This window comes from Schistocerca nitens, chromosome 10 (genome assembly GCF_023898315.1).
Source record: "Schistocerca nitens isolate TAMUIC-IGC-003100 chromosome 10, iqSchNite1.1, whole genome shotgun sequence".
NCBI classification, from domain to species: domain Eukaryota; kingdom Metazoa; phylum Arthropoda; class Insecta; order Orthoptera; family Acrididae; genus Schistocerca; species Schistocerca nitens.
In genome coordinates, this window is record NC_064623.1 from 93,622,439 (window position 1) to 93,650,034 (window position 27,596).

At 43.9% G+C, this 27,596-nt stretch overlaps 1 protein-coding gene across 1 annotated transcript in view; it reads left to right on the forward strand.

Annotated features, from left to right (window-relative positions):
• LOC126210103 (gamma-interferon-inducible lysosomal thiol reductase-like) overlaps window positions 1–20,904 on the forward strand; it is a 39,705-nt gene extending 18,801 nt beyond the window's left edge. The window contains exons 4-6 of the mRNA XM_049939238.1: window positions 13,358–13,504; window positions 18,150–18,209; window positions 20,762–20,904. Coding sequence (XP_049795195.1) covers window positions 13,358–13,504; window positions 18,150–18,209; window positions 20,762–20,788 — 234 coding nt within the window. The 3' untranslated portion in view covers window positions 20,789–20,904. The remainder of the gene's footprint in view (window positions 1–13,357; window positions 13,505–18,149; window positions 18,210–20,761) is intronic.
• Window positions 20,905–27,596: the final 6,692 nt, after the last annotated feature.

Genomic DNA, 27,596 nt, shown 5'->3' on the forward strand with positions numbered 1-27,596 from the left:
TTCACCTTCTCCCTATGTTGCCTTCTCCTTTCTTCTTTCCATGTTGTTCCGAATTTCGTATTTTATCTCCACTGAAAGCTTTCTGACTGTAGTATTTTATTGTTAAAAAGATTTCGTTCTGCTATTTCCGATTTTTTATTCTAATTTTTTTCTACTCCTTTCCTTATTTCTATAATTCATGCTGTTGTGGTTTCTTCTTCCAGAAATACAGAAACATTTATTTCGCGAGCCTGTTCTCATTTATTCGGTAGAGGTGTCCAAAAAAGATTAATCTTCTTGTAACCATTGCTTCTGATATTTCCTTTGAATTTTTGTCGATCTCCTCACTACTTGTCATTTTCCAGGTATCTGTAGTTTGTATTGCGTCCATCATTTTTTTCAACAATGCATCTTACAGGGACCTCTATCCTATCCATTTATAGTTAATTGTTAGGCATTCAGATCCATATAATATTCTGGTAGTATTATTGTGGTAATGTAATTTAGTTTTGTTTTTCTAGATATCTAATTCTTGTTGTAAATATTCTTTGTCAGTTCATATGCTCCCTCCTTATCGTTACCTCTTACATATATTTCAAAATTTTCTAGTCCCTTCTGTTGTATAGCTTCTCCAAGATATTTAAATTTACTTACTCGCTCTATTTTACCTACCTGTTTTTCTATGAATTTTGGTGCATTTTTTTATATTTGTCATGAATTTGGTTTTTTTTTCAGCTAAAATTTTGAGACCACATTTTCCACTATTCCTTCCAGAAGATTTATTTGAATAACTGCGTCTCTTGTGTTCCAAAATCGGCTCCAAAGGCCCGGCAGTTTACCTTAATTCCATTTGTCTTCCTTCATGGAATTATTGATTCAATTTTGTGATCTTTCTAGCTCCAAATTCCAGATCCTTACTACACTACAGGCCATTAAAATGGCTACACCAAGAAGAAATGCAGATGATAAACGGGTATTCGTTGGACAAATATGCTATACTAGAACTGACATGTGATTATATTTTCATGCAATTTGGGTTCATAGATCCTGAGAAATCAGTACCCAGGACAACCACCTCTGGCCGTAATAACGGCCTTGATACGCCTGGGCATTGAGTCAAACAGAGCTTGGATGGCGTGTACACGTACAGCTGCCCATGCAGCTTCAACGCGATACCACAGTTCAAGAGTAGTGACTGGCGTATTGTGACGAGCCAGTTGCTCGGCCACCATTGACCGGACGTTTTCAATTGGTGAGAGATCTGGAGAATGTACTGGCTAGGGCAGCAGTCGAACATTTTCTGTATCCAGAAAGGCGCGTACAGGACCTGCAACATGCGGTCGTGCATTATCCTGCTGAAATGTAGGGTTTCGCAGAGATCGAATGAAGGGTAGGAAAAAATGGTTCAAATGGTTCTGAGCACTATGCGACTTAACTTCTGAGGTCATCAGTCGCCTAGAACTTAGAACTAATTAAACCTAACTAACCTAAGGACATCTCACAGATCCATGCCCGAGGCAGGATTCGAACCTGCGACCGTAGCGGTCTCGCGATTCCAGACTGAAGCGCCTTTAACCGCACGGCCACACCGGCCGGCAATGAAGGGTAGAGTCACAGGTCGTAACACATCTGAAATGTAACGTCTACTATTCAAAGTGCCGTCAATACGAACAAGAGGTGACCGAGACGTGTAACCAATGGCACCCCATACCATCACGCCGGGTGATACGCCAGTATGGCGATGACGAATACACGCTTCCAATGTGCGTTCTCGGCGATGTCGCCAAACGCGGATGCGACCATCATGATACTGTAAACAGAACCTAGATTCATCCGAAAAAATGACGTTTTGCCATTCGTGCACCCAGGTTCGTCGTTGAGTACACCATCGCAGGCGCTCCTGTTTGTGATGCAGCGTCAAGGGTAGCCGCAGCCATGGTCTCCGAGGTAATGGTCCACGCTGCTGCAAACGTCGTCGAACTGTTCGTGCAGATGGTTGTTGTCTTGCGAACGATCCCATCTGTTGACTCAGGGATCGAGACGTGGCTGCACGATCCGTTACAGCCATGCAGATAAGGTGCCTGTCATCTCGAGTGCTAGTGATACGAGGCCGTTGGGATCCAGCACGGCGTTCCGAATTTCTCTCCTGAACCCACCGATTCCATATTCTGCTAACAGTCATTTGATCTCGACCAACACGAGCAGCAATGTCGCGATACGATAAACCGCAATCGCGATAGGCTACAATCCGACCTTTATCAAAGTTGGAAACGTGATGGTACGCGTTTCTCCTCCTTACACCAGGCATCAGAACAACGTTTCACCAGGCAACGCCAGTCAACTGCTGTTTGTGTATGAGAAATCGGTTGGAAACGTTCCTCATGTCAACACGATGTAGGTGTCGCCACCGGCGCCAACCTTGTGTTAATGCTCTGAAAAGTTAATCATTTGCAAATCACAGCATCTCCTTCCTGTCGGTTAAATTTCGCGTCTGTAGCACGTCATCTTAGTGGTGTAGCAATATTAATCGCCAATAGTGTGTTTTTCCTAGAACGCAGTGAAACAGTAAACGGGACGAACCGTCCCCTTGTCTAATAGCAACTTTTATTTCAAATGGTCGAGGTAGTGCTCCTACAAATTTATCTTTAGACATCGTCAATGTTAGTGTTTCAAGAATTGTGTTCGCTGATTTTGCCTTATAGTTTGTTCACTTAATTTTTTGAAAACTCAATTTCTTGATTAATGTAATCATTTGAAGGATGGTTTGATAGTGAAAAGTTTGTATCAACAGTTGTATAACATCATATTTCATTGTATTTTAGTGCAATAAAAGAATGGGGGAAAAATAACTCGCTGACGCACACCAGTTGGGCGGCACTCCGCTCGGAAGTAAACCGATTCAAATCCTGGAGGTGGATGAAATTTTAACTGCCAGTATCTGGTGGCCAGTAAAGGGGAGGACAGGTCGTCGCGTAAATTTTCTGATCATCAGAGTTTGCGCCAATGACCGATATTAAATTCCAAAACCGTGTGTAGTGTCTTATCAAGTGAAGGCATGCCACACTGTTGATGGTACAAAGACTTCTTTTCGTTGTGTAACCACAACTGTATATGCCCATTTTCTCAAAATGGAGTAAAATCGCAACAGTTGGTGAACCAGTAATATTTTCTTGTTTATTGCGAACAATAAAAAAAGGACTGGGTTAGATAAAGCAGCAATCAGTCGTAGAATTAAGTTGCTTTAATACGACATTTATTGTCACAACGCAGACCAGATTTTTTTTTTTCCTTTATTGTATTTCAATTCCCCATCGGGGCAGGCTGGCAGCAGCATAGGCGCTGCTCTTCAGCCGAAAGACATAGAACAAAACAATAGAAGACATTTAAAAACAGCAAAGGAGAGAATAAGGTGAACATAGATATAAAAAAGGGGAACATCATGGAAGGCAATAGACAAAAAACGGGGTGACTGTAAAATGGAGACAAAAAAGCTGTTTAAAAGTAGCACACACAAAAAGCCACACACTGCGACGGTTAAAAGAACACAAGGCACAGTATGACTGGAGCATAAAGGTAGCGACAGCTGGCATAGCACATAACGTAACACTAGCAGCGAACCTCAAGGCAGGACACAATTAAAATCACACCTCTTGACGCACACGAGAAACAGCACTAAACAACACTGATGTGGCACACTATTGAAGAGCAACACAGAGGATCTGCCAGGCGCTAGGAGATGAGGGAGACCTGGAGAAGGGAGGGAGGGGAAGAGATGGGGGAGATGAGCGGTGGGCGCACGGAAGAGGGCCAGGTAGGGAGGGATGTGGGAAGGAGAGAGGCAAGTATGGGGTGCAGGGTCTCAGGGGATGGGGGGACGGAGGAAAATCCGCTCTGGGAGAAGGAGGAAAGAGGAAAAGGGGGCCCTGGGGAGGGGGGCGGGGAACAAGGCCAGGTTATAGTTGGAAGGAAGGGTAGATGTCACGGCGAAGTTCGTCATCTGGGAGGGGGAGGCGTTGGAAATTGCCCTGATGAAGGAGATGGAGGGTGTGGAGGTGGAGAGAGGGAGCGATACAGCGATAGAGGCACGGCAATGGGTGGGGGGTGGAGAGGAAGGAGGAAACCAGAGGGTGGGGGGGATCAAGCCTGCGAACAATGTAAAGGATGCGGAGATGTTGGAGGAACAGGAGGAGGTGGGGGAAGGGGATCAGTTCATACAGGAGCCGTGTGGGGGAAGGAAGGCGGATACAGAAGGCAAGGCGGAGCGCATGGCGTTCAAGGATTTGGAGGGCCTTGTAAAAGGGGGTGGGGGCGGAGATCCAGGCAACACTGGCATAACAGAGGATAGGATGGATGAGGGATTTGTAGGTGTGGAGGATGGTAGAAGGATGCAATCCCCATGTCCGGCCAGACAGGAGTTTCAGAAGGCGGAGGCGGGAATGGGCATTCTGCTGGATGGTCAGGAGATGAGGGGTCCAGGTGAGGTGTCGGTCAAGGGTGAGGCCAAGGTATTTCAGGGTGGGGGTGAGTTGGATAGGACGGCCATAAAGGGTGAGGTAGAAATCATGGAGGCCAAAGGAGCGAGTGGTGCGACCTATGATGATTGCCTGGGTTTTGGAGGGGTTGAGACGGAGGAACCACTGGTTACACCAAGTGGTGAACTGGTTAAGGTGGGTTTGGAGGGTACGTTGAGACCGTTGAAGGGTAGGATAGAGAGCCAGGAAGGCGGTGTCATCAGCATACTGGAGAAGGTGGACTGGTGGGGGTGGCTTGGGCATATCAGCTGTATACAAGACATAAAGGAGAGGGGAGAGGACAGAACCCTGGGGGACGCCAGCCGTGGGATAAAAGATACGGGAGTTGGTGTTGTGGAGGGTGACATAGGAAGGACGGTGCGAGAGGAAGGAAGCGACCAGACGGACAAAATTGATAGGCAGGGCGTAGGTTTGGAGTTTAAAGAGGAGACCGGGATGCCATACACGGTCATAGGCATTTTGGAGGTCAAGGGAAACAAAAATGGCGGAGCGACGGGAGTTGAGCTGGAGGGACAGAAGGTGAACAAGGTTGAGGAGTTGGTCGTCAGCAGAGAAGGAGGGTCGGAAGCCACACTGGGTAAGGGGGAGGAGGTGGTGTTGAGCAAGGTGCTGATGGATACGGCGGGAGAGGATGGATTCAAAGACCTTACTGAAGACGGAGGTGAGGCAGATGGGACGATAGGAAGAGGCGGCAGAAGGGGGTTTGTTGGGTTTGAGGAATAAGAGGACACGGGAGGTCTTCCACAGGTCCAGACCAGATTTCGACCTGTGTAAGGTCATTATCAATGCTAAAAACAAATACAAGAGTATATATTACAATGTGATTTACAAAAGTTATAAGTCCATCACATCGTTGTCTTTTAATGTTAACATTACATGCCAGTGCGGAATTGTAGCAGTTATTCGTGCTCAAGTGAATGCTTACACAGTTCAACCATTACTGTCGTAAAATTATATGTTGGTTTCACAGTACACATCGGTTTTGCGTATGGCGCCCTCTACGAGCTGCGCCTGAAGTTTACAGTTTTGACGAAATTTTTTGTAATATTTATATTGTATAATAACTAAGTGTCAACATGAAATTATTATGAGTAAAACTATGTAAAATTACAATTCTTACTTTTTCTCATGTCTGTAATGTGCTAGATGTTTAAAATTAGTATAGCACGTAACAGTGACATTTTACGCCTCATGGGCTAAAATTAATTATAAAATTGCTATGGCTATGTAAAGTACGTTATAGGAAGTATTGCATATTTTGTCGTGTTGGGACCTGTCTTAACTTAATTAGTTGTTACTTAACGAAAGATATAACGTGAACTTATTTACAAAATGCACTTTGTTGGCGCTAGGAATGCTTGTAAGCATCATTTCAATACGTCGCACTTAGTGGCCGAGAAATAAAACACAAACTCATGAGGGTAACTATTAGCAACAATTAATACGTAAAACTGTCACTTTTCAAAATAAGTGTTCAAAAGATCACGCTTTATCATATGAGAAAAAGTAAGAATTGTAATTTTACATAGTTTTACTCTACTTAGTTATTATACAACATAAATATTACAAAAAATGTCGTCAAAACTGTAAACTTCAGGCGCAGCTCGTAGAGGGCGCCATACGCAAAACCGATGTGTACTGTGAAACCAACATATAATTTTACGACAGTAATGGTTGAACTGCGTAAGCATTCACTTGAGCACGAACAACTGCTACAATTCCGCACTGGTATGTAATGTTAACATTAAAAGACAATCACATTGTAATATATACTCTTGTATTTGTTTTTAGCATTGATAATGACCTGACACAGGTCGAAACCTGATCTGCGTTGTGAGAATAAATGTCGTATTAAAGCAACTTAATTGTACGACTGATTGCTGCTCTATCTAACCCAATATAACCACAGTCGTTGCGTGCACCCACCCCATGGAGGGCAACCTGATGAAAATAGCACTGGTTTAACAACTGTTATGGTTTTCGCTGTTGAATGTGATCCGCCCCTCAGATAATGACGTCAACACTTCTGCTACCGGGATTATTTTACACCTTAGGGATACCAAGGGGGTAATACACTAAAGTGACAAAAGTCACACTATAGCTCCTAATATTGTGTCGGACCTCTTTTTCCCGGCGTATTACAGCAACTCGATGTGATATGTACTAAACAAGTCGTTGGAAGACACCTGCAGAAATAATGAGCAATGCTGCGTCTTTATCAGTCCATACTTCCTAAAGTGTTGCCGGTGCAGGATTTTGTGCACGAACTGACCTCTCGATTGTGCCCCATAAATGTGCGATGGGATTCACGTTGGGAGATCTAGGTGGCCAAACCGTTCGCTCGAATTTTCCAGAATTTCCTCCACACCAATTGCTAACAATTGTGGCCCAGTGACAGGGCGCATTATCACGGAAACATGAAGTCCGTGTATGGCTACAAAGGGTTTCCAAGTAGCCGAACATGCCCATTTACACTCAACGATTGGTTCAGTTGGACCGGAGGACCCAGTTCATTCTATGTAAATACAGTGCAAGACATTGTGGAGCCAACACCAGCTTGCACAGTGCCTTGTTTTGTCGAGCAAAACAAGGCCCATGGCTTTGTGGGGTCTGCGCTACACTCGAACCCTGTCATCAGCTCTCAGAAACTGAAATCGGAACTTACCAGACAGGGCCACGGTTTCCTAGTCGTCTAGGATCCAACTGATATTCACAAGGCCAGGAGAGGCACTGTAGGCGATGTCGTGCTGTTAGCAAAGGCACTCGTGTGTGTGTGTGTGTGTGTGTGTGTGTGTGTGTGTGTGGTTTGAGGTTTTCGGCCGCTAAACAGCATGGTCATCAGCGCCCAGACGCATAGAAACAGGAACAAATGCGGTGAAGGGACGAAGACGGACATCGAACAAGGAGAAATGCTAAAAGACACAACCTGACGCAGTTCCAAATCCTCACATACAGAGGCAAAACAAGAGGAGAAGAAACGCACTAAGAAAGGAAAGGAAACACAAGGAAAAGAGAGCAGAAATCGAAGTGAAACAAGTAGGTAATCGTGACTGGCGGACCTCTTACCTAAAACCTGGTAGAGCCAGTCACCCAGCAGCACATTAAAATCCTCTTCCTAAAATCCGAGGCAACGAATTGGACAGGACACAAAACCGTAAGACCTTAACCACAGTCGTTGTGTCGTCTTGCAAAATAGAGGGCAAATCCGGCGGCAAGGAAACCACCGCCCTCTGGTCAGACAATAAAGGACATTCAAGTAAAATGTGGCCGACAGTAATCTGGACGCCACAAGCACTGCAGATTGGGGGGTCCTCCCGCCGGAGTAAAAAAAAAAACATGCGTTAAGGGACTGTGCCTGATGCGGAGGCGAGTGAGGAGAACCTCATCCCGCCATGGCCACGTGGTGGCCTTGACCAGACACAGCTTATTTTCACCGACTGCCAGCCACTCCTCTTCCCATTGACGCATAACACGAAAACGCAGGAGGGAGGTAACAGCATGGAGGGGGATGGCACATTCAACAACGTGAGGGAGGGAACATGCATCTTTGGCAGCCACATCCGCCAGTTCTTTTCCCCTAATACCCACGTGCCCCGGCAGCCAGCAGAAGGAAACCTCCTTCCCCTGCCGTTGCAGGTGGAGTAGGGCATCATGGATGTTCTGGACGACCGTATCCGCTGGGTACACAAGTGTTGCGTGGTCTGAAGGGCACTCAGGGAGTCAGAACAGATGAGAAACTTAAGACTGGGAACACATCTCATCTGCTCCAATGCCCGCAAGATCGCAAACAATTTGGCATCAAAGATGGTAAACGACGCAGGAAGCCGTAACTTGACGATTCGATCAGGGAAAACAACAGCACAACCAGCAGAGTCCCCCTGTTTAGAGCCATCCGTAAATACTGGTACATGGTCAGGATGCTGGTGTAAAATATCGTAAAATAAGGAGGTAAAAACAAACGCAGGAGTGCAGCTCCTCCTATACTCTGACAAGTCTAAAAGGACGCTGGGCCTCTGGAGCAACCAGGGAGGCAGGTGGGTAGAACCCTGAAGTTGGGGTGCCAAACGCTCCACACGAAGGGAGTCAAGCAAATGTTTGGCACGAATCCCAAAAGTCTCGTTGCCCTGGGGCGACTGGGAAAGAGACGTTCCACAGGCGGTCGGGCAACGGTAGGGTACACAGGGGAGGTAGGACAGGCAAGGAATTTGGACACCCATCGCACCATGAGGAGGCTTACTCAGGCAAGGCACTCACGTTCGTCATCTGCTGCCATAGTCCATTAACGCCAAATTTCACTAGAGACGGGATTCGTGACTCCCTGTCCAACAAGAATGATGATGGCGTAGTGGTCTGCCTAGTGAGCAGCAGACCTGGATTCGAATCCAAGTCTTGGTATAAAATTTTCATTCGTCGCTTCAGTCTGCATATCTGAGATGGATATCAAGAAGGGACCTCTTATCGGAGAAGCAAAATTCTCGGCGCGAGCGAAAACGTTCTACAATGTCTAAAAAATCCGCTTCTGTAGTTTTGTGTTTTACAATAATTCACTTCATTCTGCACATGCTCGTGTCGACTTGAATGTTGTTCGTATCCGACAGGAGTGAACAACAGCACTGAATGCAATAGATATGAATCTTCTGAAAACAGATCTTCCATCGTTATGTGGAAATAACACTGACCGGAAAAAGACACTTTTTTTTAAAAATCTCGTAGCTGGGTATGTAATGCCTCACAAAGTTCCATATCCGAAATTTCAAAGGTATTTTAAGGAACAACATAGTCGCCGTTGACTGTATAAAATATTTATTGTTACTATTGCAATTTCGGCCTTATGGCCATTTTCAAGTAACACTGCAAAGTCACCTAAAGTCAAAAACACAAAAGTGAAGCACAGGGTGTATATACATAACTAAGCAAACATTTCATTAAGAAAGTAGCTCAATTACAAAAATTCGAGAGAGATATACATTACTTACATTCTGTCAAAATGTCGTCGTTTTTTTTCCTTCTTTATTGTGATTTCATTACCCTGCCCCATATGGGCAGGGGAGGGCTGTCAGCGGCACAATCTGCCGCTCTTCAGCCGAGTAACATGACAACTTAAACTGAGAATAAAATGTTATATACATAAGGCGATAAAGGGGAACTTAAAACAGAATAATGGGAGAAAATGGACGTAAAAAATAGACTAACACAGAGACGTTCATGGAGGACAGTTAAAAAAAAAGGTCACCAGAAAGTTAAAAAACACAGTCGGCGATTCTTCAAAACTCAGAGAAGATACTGTATGGACATGCACACGTTAAAAGTCGGCCACAGTAGTGAAAACACTCCAGAATAACACACTTAAAACCCATTTGGAGCACACACGATGAAGAATAAAACTGCCAGGCGGGTCCTGCCGAGGGAAAGGGCAGAGAGGATGGAAAAGGAGGGGAGAGCAAGGGGCAACAGGGGAAGCGGCGGGATGAAGAGAGGAGGGGCATCAGTGGGTACATGAAGAGGCAGGAAACATGTGGGGCAGGAGATGAAGAGGGAAGACAGGGCAGGAGAGAGTCCAGAGACACTGAAAGGAGGCAGAAGAGATGGAGGAGAAGTAGGATGGGGAAGCCGCTCAGGAGGAGGGAGGGGGAGGAGAGGGAGCCCTGAGGAGGAGGCACGAAGATGGGGTTAGTTGGTAGGAAGGGTAGATGTCAGGGCGAAGCTCATCATCCGGGAGGGGTAGATGGTGGAAGTTGCGTAGGAAAAGGAGATGAAGGGTGTGGAGATGGAGAGAGGGTGGGACACAATGGGAAAGGTGCGGCAACTGGTTGGGGGTGGAGAGGAAGGGAGACACCAGGGGGTGAGGAGGATCAAGGTGGCGGCAGACAATAGTGTGCGGATATGTTCAAGGAAAAGGAGAAGGTGGGGGAAGGGGATGAGGTCGTAGAAGATGCGCATGGGGGACGGAAGGCGGATGTGGAAGGCGAGGTGGAGCGCATGGCGTTCGAGGATTTGGAGGGCTTTATAGAACCGGGGAGGGGCGGAAATCCAAGCTACGCTGGCATAACAGAGGATCAAGGATTTGTAGGTGTGAAGGATGCAGACCCCACATCCAGCTGGACAGGAGTTTCAGGAGGCGGAGGCGGTTGTGTGCTTTGTTTTGGATGGTAAGGAGATGGGGAGTCCAGGTGAGGTGGCGGTCGAGTGTGAGGCCAAGGTATTTGAGGGTAGGACTGAGGTGGATAGGACGGCCATAAATGGTGAGGTAGAAATCAGGGAGGCGGAAGGAGCAGGTGGTGCGACCTATGATGATCGCCTGGGTCTTAGAGGGATTAACATGGAGGAACGATTGGCTGCACCAAGCGGTGAATTGGTCAAGGTGGGTTTGGAGGGTACATTGGGACCGTTGAAGGGTAGGATAAAGGTCTAGGAAGGCGGTGTCATCAGCGAACTGGAGAAGATGAATAGATGGGGGAGGTTTGGGCATATCAGCAGTGTACAGGAGATAGAGGAGAGGGGAAAGGACAGAACCTTGGGGCACGCCGGCAGAGGGAAAGAAAGTACGGGAGTTGGAATTGTGGATAGTCACATAGGAGGGACGATGGGAGAGGAAGGAAGGAAGCAACGAGACGGACGAAGTTGATGGGGAGAGCATAGGTCTGGAGTTTGAAGAGGAGCCCGGGATGCCAGACATGGTCATAGGCGTTCTGGAGATCAAGGGAAACAAAGACAGCAGAGTGACGGGAGTTAAGTTGCAGGGAAAGACATGTCGTCAAAATGCAGCCTTTTGACTGTGAGAGTCCCACAAGATCCGATGAGTACAACACTTATTACCTCGTAATATGTTGTTAAATATATACTTAACTGCCGATGTTACCATCGTTCTAATAGTCTATCACACATACAAGTTCAGACACACTGACAACATGTGGAGCTAAGTCAGTTGGCGCGAAAATACATTTACTAAAGATACTGCCTGTGCACGTAGAAAAGATAGTGCACACCAAGGATACAACTTATAAGCTTTATATCGTAAAGTCTTTTCATCTGTCGACATCATACAGCTTACTAAATAGTGCTATGATTGCAATGGGCAGTAAGATAGGATGGGAATATTTATTTATAACATAATAGAGGATAATACATGTGTTATCAGTTAATACGCTCTCACATTGACTTAAGTGCCCGTAAATGAGATGTAGACAGAGCTCTGATATACAGGGTGTTACAAAAAGGTACGGCCAAACTTTCAGGAAACGCTTAATTTCCATGTTAGAGCTCATTTTAGTTTCATAAGTATGTACTGTACTTCCTCGATTCACCGCCAGTTGGCCCAATTGAAGGAAGGTAATGTTGACTTCGGTGCTTGTGTTGACATGCGACTCATTGCTCTACAGTACTAGCATCAAGCACATCAGTACGTAACATCAACAGGTTAGTGTTCATCACGAACGTGGTTTTGCAGTCAGTGCACTGTTTACAAATGCGGAGTTGGCAGATGTTCATTTGATGTATGGATTAGCACGGGGCAATAGCCGTGGCGGGGTACGTACATCGAGACAGATGTCCAGAACGAAGGTGTCCCGACAGGAAGACGTTCGAAGCAATTGATCGGCGTCTTAGGGAGCACGGAACATTCCAGCCTATGACTCGCGACTGAGGAAGACCTAGAACGACGAGGACACCTGCAATGGACGAGGCAATTCTTCGTGCAATTGACGATAACCCTAATGTCAGCGTCAGAGAAGTTGCTGCTGTACAAGGTAACGTTGACCACGTCACTGTATGGAGAGTGCTACAGGTGAACCAGTTGTTTCCGTACCATGAACAGCGTGTACAGGCACTATCAGCAGCTGATTGGAGTCCACGGGTACACTTCTGCGAATGTTTCATCCAACAATGTGTCAATCCTCGTTTCAGTGCAAATGTTCTCTTTACGGATGAGGCTTCATTCCAACATCATCAAATTGTAAATTTTCACTATCAACAAGTGTGGGCTGACGAGAATCCGCACGCAATTGTGCGATCACGTCATCAACACAGATTTTCTGTGAACGTTTGGGCAGGCATTGTTGGTGATGTCTCGATTAGGCCCCATGTTCTCCCACCTACGCTCAATGGAGCACGTTATCGTGATTTCATACGGGATACTCTACCTGTGCTGCTAGAACATGTGACTTTACAAGTACGACACAACATGTGGTTCATGCACGATGGAGCTCCTGCACATGTCAGTCGAAGTGTTCGTACGCTTCTCAACAACAGATTCGGTGACCGATGGATTGGTAGAGGCGGACCAATTCCATGGCCTCCACGCTCTCCTGACCTCAATCCTCTTGACTTTCATTTATGGGGGCATTTGAAAGCTCTTGTCTACGCAACCCCGGTACCAAACGTAGAGACTCTTCGTGCTCGTATTGTGGAAAGCTGTGGTACGATACGCCATTCTGCAGGGCTGCATCAGCGAATCAGGGATTCCATGCGACGGAGGGTGGATGCATGTATTCTCGCTAACGGAGGACATTTTGAACATTTCCTGTAACAAAGTGTTTGAAGTCACGCTGGTACGTTCTGTTGCTGTGTGTTTCCATTCCATGATTAATGTGATTTGAAGTAATAAAATGAGCTCTAGCATGGAAAGTAAGCGTTTCCGGACACATGTCCACATAACATATTTTCTTTCTTTGTGTGTGAGCAGTGTTTCCTGAAAGTTTGGCCGTACCTTTTTGTAACACCCTGTATAATACTTTGTATGCGTATAAATTCAGCACGAGTTATACTTTGTATATCCATGTGGATTTGTACATAAATGCTTTTATCCCTCAAGAAAATTTATTGTTGTTTATTGTTGGGTTTGTTTTCAGTGTGCCACGACCCTGGGGATCGAATGGAGGCCGATAGCGGACTGCGCCAAGTCGGCGAGGGGCAGCCAACTGCTTAAACTCAACGGAGACAAAACTAAAGAGCTGAATCCAGGAGTTGAGGAACTACCCACCATCACGTTGAACGGGGTAAGTGGGTGACCGACCACGACGGAAATTATCCTTTTTATTCCACTATTTGAACGAGGTTTTATTTTCGGTGAAATTGCTTGGTTACGATGATTACAACGATCATGTGTTGCTAATTAGGCAGGTCTATTACCGCACAACACAGCATTCTTTAAGGTTGAAACACCTGTTTGGGGAGATAATGCTGTGGAAAGAGACTTCCGCCGGGAATGGGGCTCTTGTCCCATAAGCGGCTTTTCGCAGATGGCAGGTTATTGTCAGGATCTTCAGTCACAAGAATGATTTGATGCAGCTCTCCAAGCTTCTCCATCATATGCAAGCATCTTCAATTCCAAATAACTGCTGCAACCTACATCCTTCTGAATCTGCTTACTGCATTCACCTTTCGTCTCCGTCTACGATATTTACGCCCCCCCCCCCCCCCCCCACACACACAGACACTCACACTCCCCTCCAGTACAAAGTTCGTAATCGATTAATGTCTCACAATGTTCCCTATCAATTCATCCCTTCTTCCAGTCAAGCTGTGCCAAAAATTTCTTGTCTCCCCAATTCTATTCAATACCTCCCCTTCAGTTACATGGTGCCCGCCCCGATAGCTGATTGGTCAGCGTGACGGATTGCCGTCCTACGGGCCAGGGCTCGATTCCCGGCTGGGTAGGAGATTTTCTCCGCTCAGGGACTGGGTGTTGTGTTGTCTCATCATCATTTCATCCCCATGTGAACATGTTCACTGATTCTGCTGTAACACCAAATTCGATTGTGATTTTATCTGTTGTTTCTCTATCTTGAAATGCTTTCTAGAAGTTATTTATTATAAAGTTATTTCTCATGCAGTGGCCTAGCCAATTTCTTTTGGTCCTCTAAACTGTTTCCAGTATTTGTCTTTTCTCGTTCAGCTTTTGTAACACAATAACACTCTTTGCTACATCTGCCCATTGCACACCGCCCATTCATCTCCACTTCTACATCTTAAAAGCTTCTACGTATTTCTACTCTCTTCACCGTATTGCTCATTTTTCGTCAGAATAGACGATAGCACTCCATCTAAACCAAATATCTTTTCTTTAACTGTTTATTTAAAGGACCATGGAAAATACACCTCCTTGTGTAAGACACAATTCTGCAATAGCAATCCTTAATTTTATTTCTTGATTAAACATCATGTTTCTAGCAATTTTGCAACCTATATACCGAAGTTATGAACTTGTTCCACTACCTCATCGCTAATTTTTACTTTTAATTTTCGTTGATTGCCTTGTAAAAATCATTGCCTTAGTCTTCTTCACATTAATCTTCATCCATATTCCACACAGTTGGTGCCTAGCCTTTTTACTGCTCCAGAGCTGGCGCTGACTATTGTGGACACCCTGCACATTAAAAACCGGTCATATTACTGATTTTCATAACTGTCTTAAACTCCTGTTATCTTTCTATCCACCAGCTGTGTAAATAATTAAAGTGGAATTCCTCAAATTTCATATATCATCCGGTGGAGCGGTGCCTTGATTGGAAATACGGAAGCGTCCGATCCCGCCCGTCTGCTTTGACCCATGACGTCACAAATATGGCAGAAACGACCATAAACCATGAGTCCAATATGGCGCGTATAAAGTCGTTACGTACACATTATGAGGACGAAAATACATCGAAAAACAAACACACACACGTTCCACAAAACGCCTAATGACACTAACGGTACAAACGCGGGAAATAGGGGGTTTTAGGGTGGGGACATACTAAATATAAACAAATTTGGACACCCACCCCCACGCAAAACGACGAAAAAAACCGACATCACAAAATTCCCCAAATACCACTAAACACATCATCATCTGGAATCGGACACTTCCCTTGACCTATATAGCTCAAAAACATCTCCCGATACCAATACCAACATTCGCAGCCACACATTGGGATCGAACACTTCTCTTGACCTGTTATCCTTACGACGTCTCCACATACCGCCGGCCCTTGTCCGAGACGCCGGAACTTTAAGTAAGCCCCATTTCTTCACGACATACTGAACACGACTTCATCCAAATTTTGAATAGTTGAAGAAATTTTATTAGAGACAACGCACTGTCCCCCATCATAGCCGACCACCGAAAACTGTTGACCCTGTCAGTCATATCCATACCTACCAAAGACATAAAAAGAATCAATTTACCAAAATTCACACACGACACCACACTCGCAAACTAAACCAAAAACATCACCTAACGCACCACCAGAGAGCACCACCGATCGTATCAAAACGACACCTACAGACACGCCACTCTCACAAACAAAATTCCACGCCGTCGTAACGTCACACACCACAACAGCCTTACGTTACTGCTCAAAGCCGACAGGTGGGATCGGACGCTTCGGTCGACCTCCTTCATTTTACAGCGTCTTTAAAGTTCGATGTAACATACCTTCTTACATGCATGCATATCTGGAGGAGCAACCATATTAAACTATGAAATTCATTCGCCAATGGAGAACACGATTGTGCAATGGCTATACGATTTTCTAGTAACATATGAAATTTTGTACCAGACAGAAACATGAACCCCGATCTCCCACTACACGCAAGCGGTCACCTTAACCACCTACACTGTCTGAGGACATCTACAGGACCGAAATAACTTCCATGTGTCTTGGTGTCTACGTCCCTTGGTGCTCGCACACAAATCGTGTGATTCCCACACAGGGAGAGAATCTGTTTTTCGTCAGGCTGCTTGCTTTGCCATGAAATACAGTAGGTCAGTGTCTGTATTTTACATTGTCGGTATATTTTGACGCAATTTTACCAGTTCCATAGTGATATTACGAAATACAAAAATAACTCTGTCTTTTGTTTTCACGACTAAACGGCTGATCCAGTTCGATAAAATTTGATATCGTGATAGCATACAACAGTCTAATCCTAAGAGGGTGAAGTAGGCAATGGAATATCTTTCTTATATTAGTGAAGGTAAACCATGTTAAGAAATTATTAAATTTGTTGTATAGTCTAAGCGCTGTGTACTCCGTAGCTACTTCAATAGCACAATGCATAGACGTGCATTCCTGCCCCTAAACCCCTGCATACACTGGTCGGCAGCGACGACGTACGTGCTACCACGCCACGTGTTAGATCAGTTGACTGGGTGGGGGTGGGGGGATGCACAGGACAATCCATGCTCACCTGAGCAGGGAGACACTTGAGGACAGCTGACGTCACTGCACGTACAACTGCTCACTTGCTCACCATCACTCGCCATAACAAAACTACTAATGTTGGAGTGCAGCTATAGGTGACAGCTGATTCCAAATTTGTTTCATTGCAGACAGCTGATGGTGTTTTATATGAATAAAACTAAATGCAAATTTTGTTTTAACTACACACACAGAATTTAAACAACTTTAATAATGTTGTTCCCCCCCCCCCCCCCTATGAACCACAGACCTTGCCGTTGGTGGGGAGGCTTGCCTGCCTCTTTGATACAGATAGTCGCACCGTAGGTGCAACCACAACAGAGGGGTATCTGTTGAGAGGCCAGACAAACGTGTGGTTCCTGAAGAGGGCAGCAGCCTTTACAGTAGTTGCAGCGGCAACAGTCTGGATGATTGACTGATCTGGCCTTGTAACACTAACCAAATCGGCACTTGCTGTGCTGTTACTGCGAACGGCTGAAAGCAAGGGGAAACTACAGCCGTAATTTTTCCCAAGGCCATGCAGCTTTACTGTATGCTATTAGCGAAGTTCGGTGGCAGGAGGCACAAGACTTTTGGTCAGGTGAATACAGGGTTACAAATACAAAATCAAATAGGGGTAATGCAGTAGTAGGTTTAATAATGAATAAAAAAAACAGGAGTGCGGGAAAGCTACTACAAACAGCATAGTGAACGCACTATTGTGGCCAAGATAGACACGAAACCCACGCCTACTACAGTAGTACAAGTTTATAGGCCAACTAGGTCTGCAGATGACGAAGAAGTTGAAGAAATATATGATGAGATAAAAGAAATTATTCAGACGGTAAAGGGAGACGAAAATTTAATAGTCATGGGTGACTGGAATTCGATAGTAGGAAAAGGAAGAGAAGTAAATGTAGTGGGTGAATATGGATTGGGGGTAAGAAACGTAAGAGGAAGCCGCCTGGTAGAACTTTGCACAGAGCATAACTTAATCATAGCCAACACTTGGTTCAAGAATCATAAAAGAAGGTTGTATACATGGAAGAAGCCTGGAGATATTGACAGGTTTCAGATAGATTACATAATGGTAAGACAGAGAATTAGGAACCAGGTTTTAAATTGTAAGACATTTCCAGGGGCAGATGTCGACTCTCACCACAATCTATTGGTTATTAACTGTAGATTAAAACTGAAGAAACTGCAAAAAGGTGGGAATTTGAGGAGATTGGACTATTTGAACCATCTAATATCGTATTTGAAGTTTCTCCTTCTTCAGTATTTGTCATTCTTTCGATTTTAGCCCGACACTATGCTTTCGTGGCCAAAACCCTGTTTCACTTCTGTGAAGCATATACAGCAGATATTTTCACATTATGAAAATTATTCATTCCTTTTCTTTCAATTTATTCTTGACACTAGCTTACACTAGCGGTGTTTGTAATCATCTTCAACTGACTTCCTGTTTATCTGCTTTCAGAGCCAGAACGATGAATCACAATTACGCACAAACCTCTGGAATGAGATTTGTAAAGTGTTGGTAAGTACTATATATGAAATAATATTAGTGAACACTTGTTTCATAACCAAGGTAGATTTCATTTGCTTAAGTTTATATTAGACTTACGTTATACTGCTGAGAATATTTAACTGAAATAGACAAATAACAGTAATAAGTCGATTTTATTGATATTCCCATTATCAAGTGGACTTATTTCGATCAAAATACCAGTATACACACACACACACACACACACACACACACACACACACACACACACACATCCTCTTCTTATCCTCTTCTTATCTGCATTAGGGACCAGAAGGTTGTCCTCCAGCGTCAGTGTCAACAAACAGGGAGGATATTCGGATCTGCCTGGTGCAATTGGTGTCATGTAAAGTGGGGTAGGTGGGGGCTGCCACAGAGCTCTGTTCTCGGTAGCGTTTAATGTGAGCACATGGCTTTCGGAGAACGGATCAAGTCTTAACAGCCACAAAATGCAGTGCACGCATTTTCTGGCACATAGCTCTTGTAAAAGAAAAAAAAATATTGTTCCAAGGTGACCAAAGAGTCAGTGAAATCTACCATTTTAAGTTCTTAGGACTGTGAATAGATCAAAAATTTACTTGGGAGCTTAGGTTCAAGACCTTGCGCAGGTGCCGAATGCTGCAATCTCCACTATGTCTCACACTGAAGCATTCTAGCTCCTTTGCTTAATTTTACTATCATACTATTATTTTCTGTGGTATCAAATGTTCGAACAACTCTGTGCACCCATCAGGACTATTCTTCGGGCAAAAAAATGGTATTCAGATTGGTCTAGCGCGTCAGTTCACGAACTTCATGTAAGACATCGTTCGGGTGCCTCTGAATTATAACTCTACCATCTCTGTACACATATTCCATCACAGGGTTTGTTGTTCACAGTACTGACTTAACTGGGTGAAACTGCAACATGCATTCAGTGAATTCTAGGCACTCAGACAACACTTGCATTTAGATACTTCTTTAAGTACTGTACAGAATGCTTTCAGTTTCAATAGCCTTCCAACACAACTGAAAAAATTGAAAAAATTTAATAGTACATCCTAAGCCTTCAGATGTAAGCTGTAAAACTTCCTTGTGAATAACTTCTTCTATTCTGTACAGGAGTTCCTTCTGGTAGATATGAACTTTCCTTTGTAATGTCTTGTTTATTTCTCTACTGTCACAATTTTTCTCTGTTTTTCTAATTCTTTAATTTTATGAATATTGCTATTTGTAAATTTTCAAATCAATATTTTATCGTATACATACTGTTTCATTCCATAACGGTGTATCATGGCTCACATTATCCATGCCACTTTAAAAAAAGGGTCATAAAATAAGTATATAATGTAATATAACTAACAGACCCAGTAACGCAGTTGCTAAAGATGTAGGAGAATTCGATACACGTCCTATTCTCCTTCTTCTCCTCTTTCTGTACACCTCCTGCTCCCCCTCTCTCTTTACATTTCCGACTTCCTCCTATTTATGTCCATTTCCTCCCCCTGCCATCTCTGTCCACCTCCTATTAACACCTGTCCTAGACTCTGAGTCTTGTTTATTGTTATTGAAAGTTCAGATTCCGTAGTAGTATTCTAATCATATGCCGATAAGACATCAATACAAGTTTCCTGTTCTTTGTGAAAACCGAATGTGAGGAGGAAAACAAAACAACAAGTTGTTGTGGGCACAATTTTTGCTTAAAATATGTATAGCGAGAAAATATATGTACGGGAGAAACATTTTGTTTGATGGTTGAAGCGTCTGCTTTTGTAGTTAAAACTAACTGCTAAAAATAAAACAAAACCACACGTTTTCACAGCAGAGCAGAACACTGCACAACATTCTCTTTCTTGCAGTCGCTTTTAATAGAGTGCCTGTACACTGTTGTTTCAAAAAATGTAGTCTATGTTCGACTGAATGATTATTACAGTATCGTGTCAAAATTTTCAGTAAATCGGTCAAGAACTTCTCGAGAATTTCGGTAGCAACACCTCTGTATAGTTGTATATATTTCATATATATATTTGTATGCCATATACATTTAAAAATATTTAGCTTAGGTCTACCTGAACACTTATTAGACTATTGCGTTAAAATTTGAAGTAAATCGGTCAAGAACTTTTCGAAATTTTTCATAAAAACATTTCCCCTTTGTGTAGTGCATTTAACTTTATACACCACATATATTTTAAAATGTGTGAGCTATGTCTGTCCGAACATTTATTACAATATCATGTAAAAATTTGATGTATATCACTCAAGAACTTTTCCAGATATTTGCTAACAACTTTAAACAACAACTTGTCTTTACATGGTATTATACATAACAATATTAAGAAACGATTAAAAGTGTTTCATATATTTATCAGATTTCTGTCATTGTTACGGAATCGAAGGGGAGATTAGTCTGTTAACTCATTAGACTGAATGAATATGTTAACTCCATCAGAATCAGGCAAAGAATCTTTATGTATACACCAAATCTCATTATGTATTGTTATTGTTTGAGAGAACTCTAATGTGTGAAGTACGACTAATTGACAATGTGCAAATTGTTCCAGGAACCGAAGCCTTCAACTTGTCCATGACTTGAATCACGCTCCAGTGGCTAACACTAAGGAATAGAAGACTATGGCAGAGCACGGATTCTGATTGTCAGCCCACATTATATTACTGTATAAAATAAAATTTTATTATGAACATATATAGTCACTGTTTCATTCGTTGCTAAATACGGAATTATTCATAAGACCCAAAAACATTTCGTGACCATTCAAATTTTAAATATGATACAAGTAACTGCTTACAATGATCTTAACCAGGACTGAGGAAAGATACCAAACTAAAAAAGAACACACGGAGTATGACAAGTGAGCAGTACACCATATAATCCTTTGAAAATGTTACACTGAAATCATTATTAATAGACTAGTTCGAGTCACTGGAGCTAAGCCTTATGTCTCCCTTCACAATTATTACCCTCCCCACTTGCCCAGTGGCACCCACTACCAAACTGTCACATTTTAAAACGCTCCGTCACACCTCAGTATGTGCCCTATCTCTTTGTTTCCCTTTACATTTTTATTGAAGGCCACCCATTCATTATTTTCGAGAAGCACGTGTGAAAACTGCATGCACGCTTAATATACTGAAACTTGTTGAAAAACCTTGAGCATAATACCATGTAACATCATATCCATAACGTCTTGGGAAGTAGCGTCATAAAACTCTTTCTCACTATTTAGATTAGTAGATCTTCTATTGTTTCTCAATCTACACGTATAATCTTCAGTAGTCATGTGTAGCATCATATTTAAAACGCTTATGTTGTCATTTTGTTCGTCCTATTTGCTGTCCACATTTTACTTAACATATTAGACTACATTTGGTATTAAAATTACACTTTTAACAAAACATTTTTCATTTATTATTTATGTATACATGTTTCGACACCTATGTGTCATCTTCAGTGGGTCTAGCTTTATTCCTGTAAAATACTTCACAAAAGATTTGACTGGTTTACTGTTTTAGACCTTAAAATATGACTTGTGCATTCCTATCCGAGCAAGGTGACATAAGTCTACACACCTGTTACATACATTCAAAAGAGACTTCGTAACACATAAACCACACTGCAGTTGTAAGAGTCGAAATACCTTAATGGAAAGCATTGGCTGAGATGGGAGTGAGTCACGGCTGTGGCCTACCCCTGATGTTATTCACTTTGAACACTGAGCAAGCAGTTCAGGAAACAAAGCAGAAAACTTGGAAACCGAATTAATTTTCTGACAGAAGTAACAGTGACTTGAAGATTTGCTGATGACATTGCAATTCTGCCAGAGACGCAAAAAGAATTGGAGGAGCGGTTTCACGGAATGGATAGTGTGTAGCAACGGAAAGGATAGTGTGTAGCACAGAAAGTATTCCGGCTGCCACGTTTCACGTCCGCTTGAGCCATGGGCTGTTCTCACCGATACACCTGTTGGTTGATTCGGCCTTATGTCACTGCAACACGGAGGAGGACATCGACTGTGTTACTGTGACACCACCGGCAGCAGACATCATCTTCCTATCAGTGTGACGTCACTAATCGCACTGCATCGAGAAAAATTTCACTTTTTGGAGATGAACGCATCATCGTTTAATTGTTCTGATAAACCATTGTAAACATTTTGTATGAGTCTTACTACTGGCCATTAAAATTGCTACACCACGAAGATGACGTGCTACAGACGCGAAATTTAACCGACAGGAAGGAGATGCTGTGATATGCAAATGATTAGATTTTCAGAATTCACAGAAGGTTGGCGCCGGTGGCGACACCTAAAACTTGCTGACATGAGGAAAGTTTCCAACCAGTTTCTCATACACAAACAGCAGTTGACCGGCGTTGCCTGGTGAAACGTTGTTGTGATGCCTCGTGTAAGGAGGAGAAATGCGTACCATCACGTTTCCGACTTTGATACAGGTCGGATTGTAGCCTATCGCGATTGCGGTTTATCGTATAGCGACATTGCTGCTCGCATTGGTCGAGATCCGATGACTGTTAGCAGAATATGGAATCGGTGGGTTCAGGAGGGTAAAACGGAACGCCGTACTGGATCCCAACGGCCTCGTATCACTAGCAGTCGAGATGACAGGCATCTTATCCGCATGGATGTAACGGATCGTGCAGCCACGTCTCGATGCCTGAGTCTACAGATGGGGACGTTTGCAAGACAACAACCATCTGCACAAACAGTTCGACGACGAACGCAGCAGGATGGACTATCAGCTCGGAGACCATGGCTGCGGTTACCCGTGACGCTGCATCACAGGCAGGTGCGCCTGTGATAGTGTACTCAGCGACGAACCTGGGTGCACAAATGGCAAAACGTCATTTTTTCGGATGAATCCAGGCTCTGTTTACAGTATCATGATGGTCGCATCCGTGTTTGGCGACAACGCGGTGAACGCACATTGGAAGCGTGTTTTCATCAGCGCCATACTGGCGTATCACCCGGCGTGATGGTACGGGGTGCCATTGGTTACACGTCTCGGTCACCTCTTATTCGCATTGACGGCACTTTGAACAGTGGACGTTACATTTCAGATGTGTTACGAGCCGTGGCTCTACCCTTAATTCGATCTCTGCGAAACCCTACATTTCAGCAGGATAATGCACGACCGCATGTTGAAGGTCCTGTACGGGCCTTTCTGGATACAGAAAATGTTCGACTGCTGCCCTGGCCAGCACATTCTCCAGATCTCTCAATTGAAAACGTCTGGTCAATGGTGGCCGACCAACTGGCTCGTCACAATACTTCAGTCACTACTCTTGATGAACTGTGGTATCATGTTGAAGCTGCATGGGCAGCTGTACCTGTACACGCCATCCAAGCTCTGTTTGACTCAATGCCCAGGCGTATCAATGCCGTTATTATGGCCAGAGGTGGTTGTTCTGGGTAGTGATTTCTCAGGATCTATGCACCCAAATTGCGTGAAAATGTAATCACATGTCAGTTCTAGTATAATATATTTGTCCAACGAATACCCGTTTATCATCTGCATTTCTTCTTATATATATATATATATATATATATATATATATATATATATATGTGTGTGTGTGTGTGTGTGTGTGTGTGTGTGTGTGTGTGTGTGTGTGTGTGTGAGAGAGAGAGAGAGAGAGAGAGAGAGAGAGAGAGAGTGTTCTGTGTGTGATGAATATGATTGGATGTACCTTTCAAAATCTAACATAATTAAATTATAACATATCAAATATTTGAGACTGGCTAAATGAATAATGTCTGAAAATAACAATAAAGGAAAAATGGCGGTCGGTAAAAGTAGAACAAGGATGATGTAATGGCGGTGAATGATATTAGACAGTGCCATGAGAATTAGACACACATCAAAAAAAGTTTTGCTTCACCTCGGTTCCGAGGGTGCCGGAACTTCCACAGAAAATTAGAATGGAGATCAACATAAACATCACTTCTGCCCTTTTTATTGGTCATGAAAACCACACATTGCATGTTGTACCACCATACAGCGAGACGTTCAGAGGTGGAGGTCCAGAATGCCGTACACACCGGTACTTCTAATACCCAGTGAGACGTTCTATTTCACTGATGTATGCCTGTACTCGTCGTGACGTACTATCCACAAGGCACTGTTGGTCCAGATTGGCCCACTCCTCAACGGCGAATCGACGTAGATCGCTCAGAGTCGTTGGTGGGTCACGTCGTCCATAAACAGCTCTTTTCAATGTATCCCAGGCATGTCGATAGGGTTCATGTCTGGAGAACATGATGGTCACCCTACTCGAGCGATGTCGTTATCCTGACGGAAGTCATTCACAAGATGTGCACGATGGGGACGCGAATTGTCGTCCATGAAGGCGAATGTCTCGCCAGTATGCTGCCGATATGGTTGCATCATCGGTCGGAGGATGGAATTCACGCACCGTACAGACGTTACGGCGTCTTCCAAGATCACCAACGGCGTCCATCGGCCCCTCATAATACCACCCCGAAACAGCAGGGGACCTCCAACTTCTGCACTCTCCGGACAGTGCCTAAGGCTTTAAACCTGACCGGGTTGCCTTCAAACACGTCTCTGACGATCGTCTGGTTAAGGGATATGCGACACTCATCGGTGAAGAGAACGTGCAGCCAGTGCTGAGCGGTCCATTCGCCATGTTGTTGATTGATCTTGTAATTTTCAATTGGAGGCGCAGTGAAATCTCTATTATTACCAGTTACCACAGATGATTAATTCTTCATGTCAGAATGTATGTCTGTTTTGCTATTTTTATTTCCCAATTTAGAAATTGCTTTTGTTGTTCTGGTTTCTTTGAAGCCAATAATAAAGGTCTACGCTGTCTAAGATATTACATGGTGTGTCTGTTCTATGTACGTCGCTCGGATAAATTTTAGACCATTCCAGAAAGCATTTGTTCTTTCCGAACCGCTATGTACTAATGTGAATACTGATGAGCTTTCAATATCATCCATGTATCCTTGGGGCTGTTCTAATGGTTTGCTGCAAACAAATTTTTTTTTATATTACCTTCTTATTGCTGCAACAACTTTTTTTTAAATATTTGTAGTTGGTTTGTTAAATCTTCTGGTTAACTCATTAAAAAGCAGTTAACTTTTATGGTGTTGGGTTAGAGTTCAGAGTAATTAATTCTTTCCTGAGACTTACGAGGGTTGTCCAGAAAGTAAGTTCCGATCTGTCGCGAAATGGAAACCACTGGGAAAATCCGGTAAAGCTTTGCACAGGTGTGTCGTGCAGTGTCTCTAGTATGCCCGTCGATCGTGTCGCGTCGCTCTTTTCAGTTTTGAATGAACAGTGAGAACGTAAAGACGCGTATCGAATAGCGTCTCCCGCCAAGTTTGAGGGCCTGGTTAGAGATTTCGCCTGTGTCATGCAGCCCACATAACACAACTGTCGAGCAGTTCCTTCTCCATGCCAATTCTCGGCGCACACTGCAGGGCAACGAAGACGCTCCTGCAACGTTTCCGACCAGAAGTATTTGATCACCCACAATACAGTCCGTAATTGGCTCCCCCTGAGTCTCATCTCTGCTCACAAGAACCGCTGGCTATGAAGACCAAATTTTTCCACAGACAACGAGCTGCAGACCAGTGCAGATAACTGGCCGAAAGCACAGGAGGCTGCTTTCTATGACGATGGTATTGAAAAGTTGATAAAACACTACGACAAAACTCAAAGTTGGAAAGGCGAATATATAGAGAAGTAGGAGGAAGGTGTACATAACTACTCCAAATAAAACGTTTCTGGTTTGCACTGTGGTTTCCATTTCGCGACCGATCGGAAGTTACTTTCTGGACAACCCATGTATCTATTTGATGCACAGCTGTGTGTTGAAATTCCGCCTAATTAAAATTATCTGTGCTGCAGGGAGATGTCGTTAGTAAGTCCTCCACTGCTCGTGCGTGCTACGCAGGGTCGGACCCCGCTTACTTACGCCCCGTCGGCTTGCTTAGGCAGGCTCTTCACGTCATCTGGCGTGCGTATGCTCAGCAGCCCTCGCCGGTGTCTGTCTTTCGCGCTGTTTCCTCCAACTGCTTACTGTCGCTGTTCAAGTGAAATTTATACTTGGAATAATTCTGGATTTGTACCCGTTAGCTTTTGACCTTCACCTTAAGCAAATAATGACCTGTGTTGGGGTGCCAACATATACCTTAATCTGTTGTAACTTAATTATTCTTCTGTTTTAGAAAAAAAAAGAGTTTAATCTTCAATTGATGTGTGTTCCTCAGCTTAAAACTGTCATGCCTAGATACTGGAGCTAAATTGTTTTCAAACGCTTAATTTCCATGTTAGAGCTCATTTTAGTTTCATCAGTATGTACTGTACTTCCTAGATTCACCGACAGTTGGCCCAATTGGAGGAAGGTAATGTTCACTTCGGTGCTTGTGTTGACATGCGACTCATTTCTCTACAGTACTAGCATCAAGCACATCAGTACGTAGCATCAACAGGTTAGTGTTCATCACGAACGTGGTTTTGCAGTCAGTGCAATGTTTACAAATGCGGAGTTGGCAGTTACTCATTTGATGTATGGATTAGCACGGGGCAATAGCCGTGGCGCGGTACGTATGTATCGAGACAGATGTCCAGAACGAAGGTGTCCCGACAGGAAGACGTTCGAAGCAATTGATCGGCGTCTTAGGGAGCACGGAACATTCCAGCCTTTGACTCGCGAATGGGGAAGACCTAGAACGACGAGGACACCTGCTATGGACGAGGCAATTCTTCGTGCGGTTGACGATAACCCTAATGTCGGCGTCAGAGAAGTTGCTGCTGTACAAGGTAACGTTGACCACGTCACTGTATGGAGAGTGCTACGGGAGAACCAGTTGTTTTCGTACCATGTACAGCGTGTGCAGGCACTATCAGCAGCTGATTGACCTCCACGAGTACACTTCTGCGAATGGTTCATCCAACAATGTGTCAATCCTCATTTCAGTGCAAATGTTCTCTTTATGGATGAGGATTCATTCCAAAGTGATCAAATTGTAAATTTTCACAATCAACATGTGTGGGCTGACGAGAATCCGCACGCAATTGTGCAATCACGTCATCAACACAGTTTTTCTGTGAACGTTTGGGCAGGCATTGTTGGTGATGTCTTGGTTGGGCCCCATGTTCTTCCACCTACGCTCAATGGAGCACGCTATCGCGATTTCGTACGGGATACTCTACCTGTGCTGCTAGAACATGTGCCTTTACAAGTACGACACAACATGTGGTTCATGCACGATGGAGCTCCTGCACATTTCAGTCGAAGTGTTCGTACGCTTCTCAACAACAGATTCGGTGACCGATTGATTGGTAGAGGCTGACCAATTCCATAGCCTCCACGCTCTTCTGACCTCAACC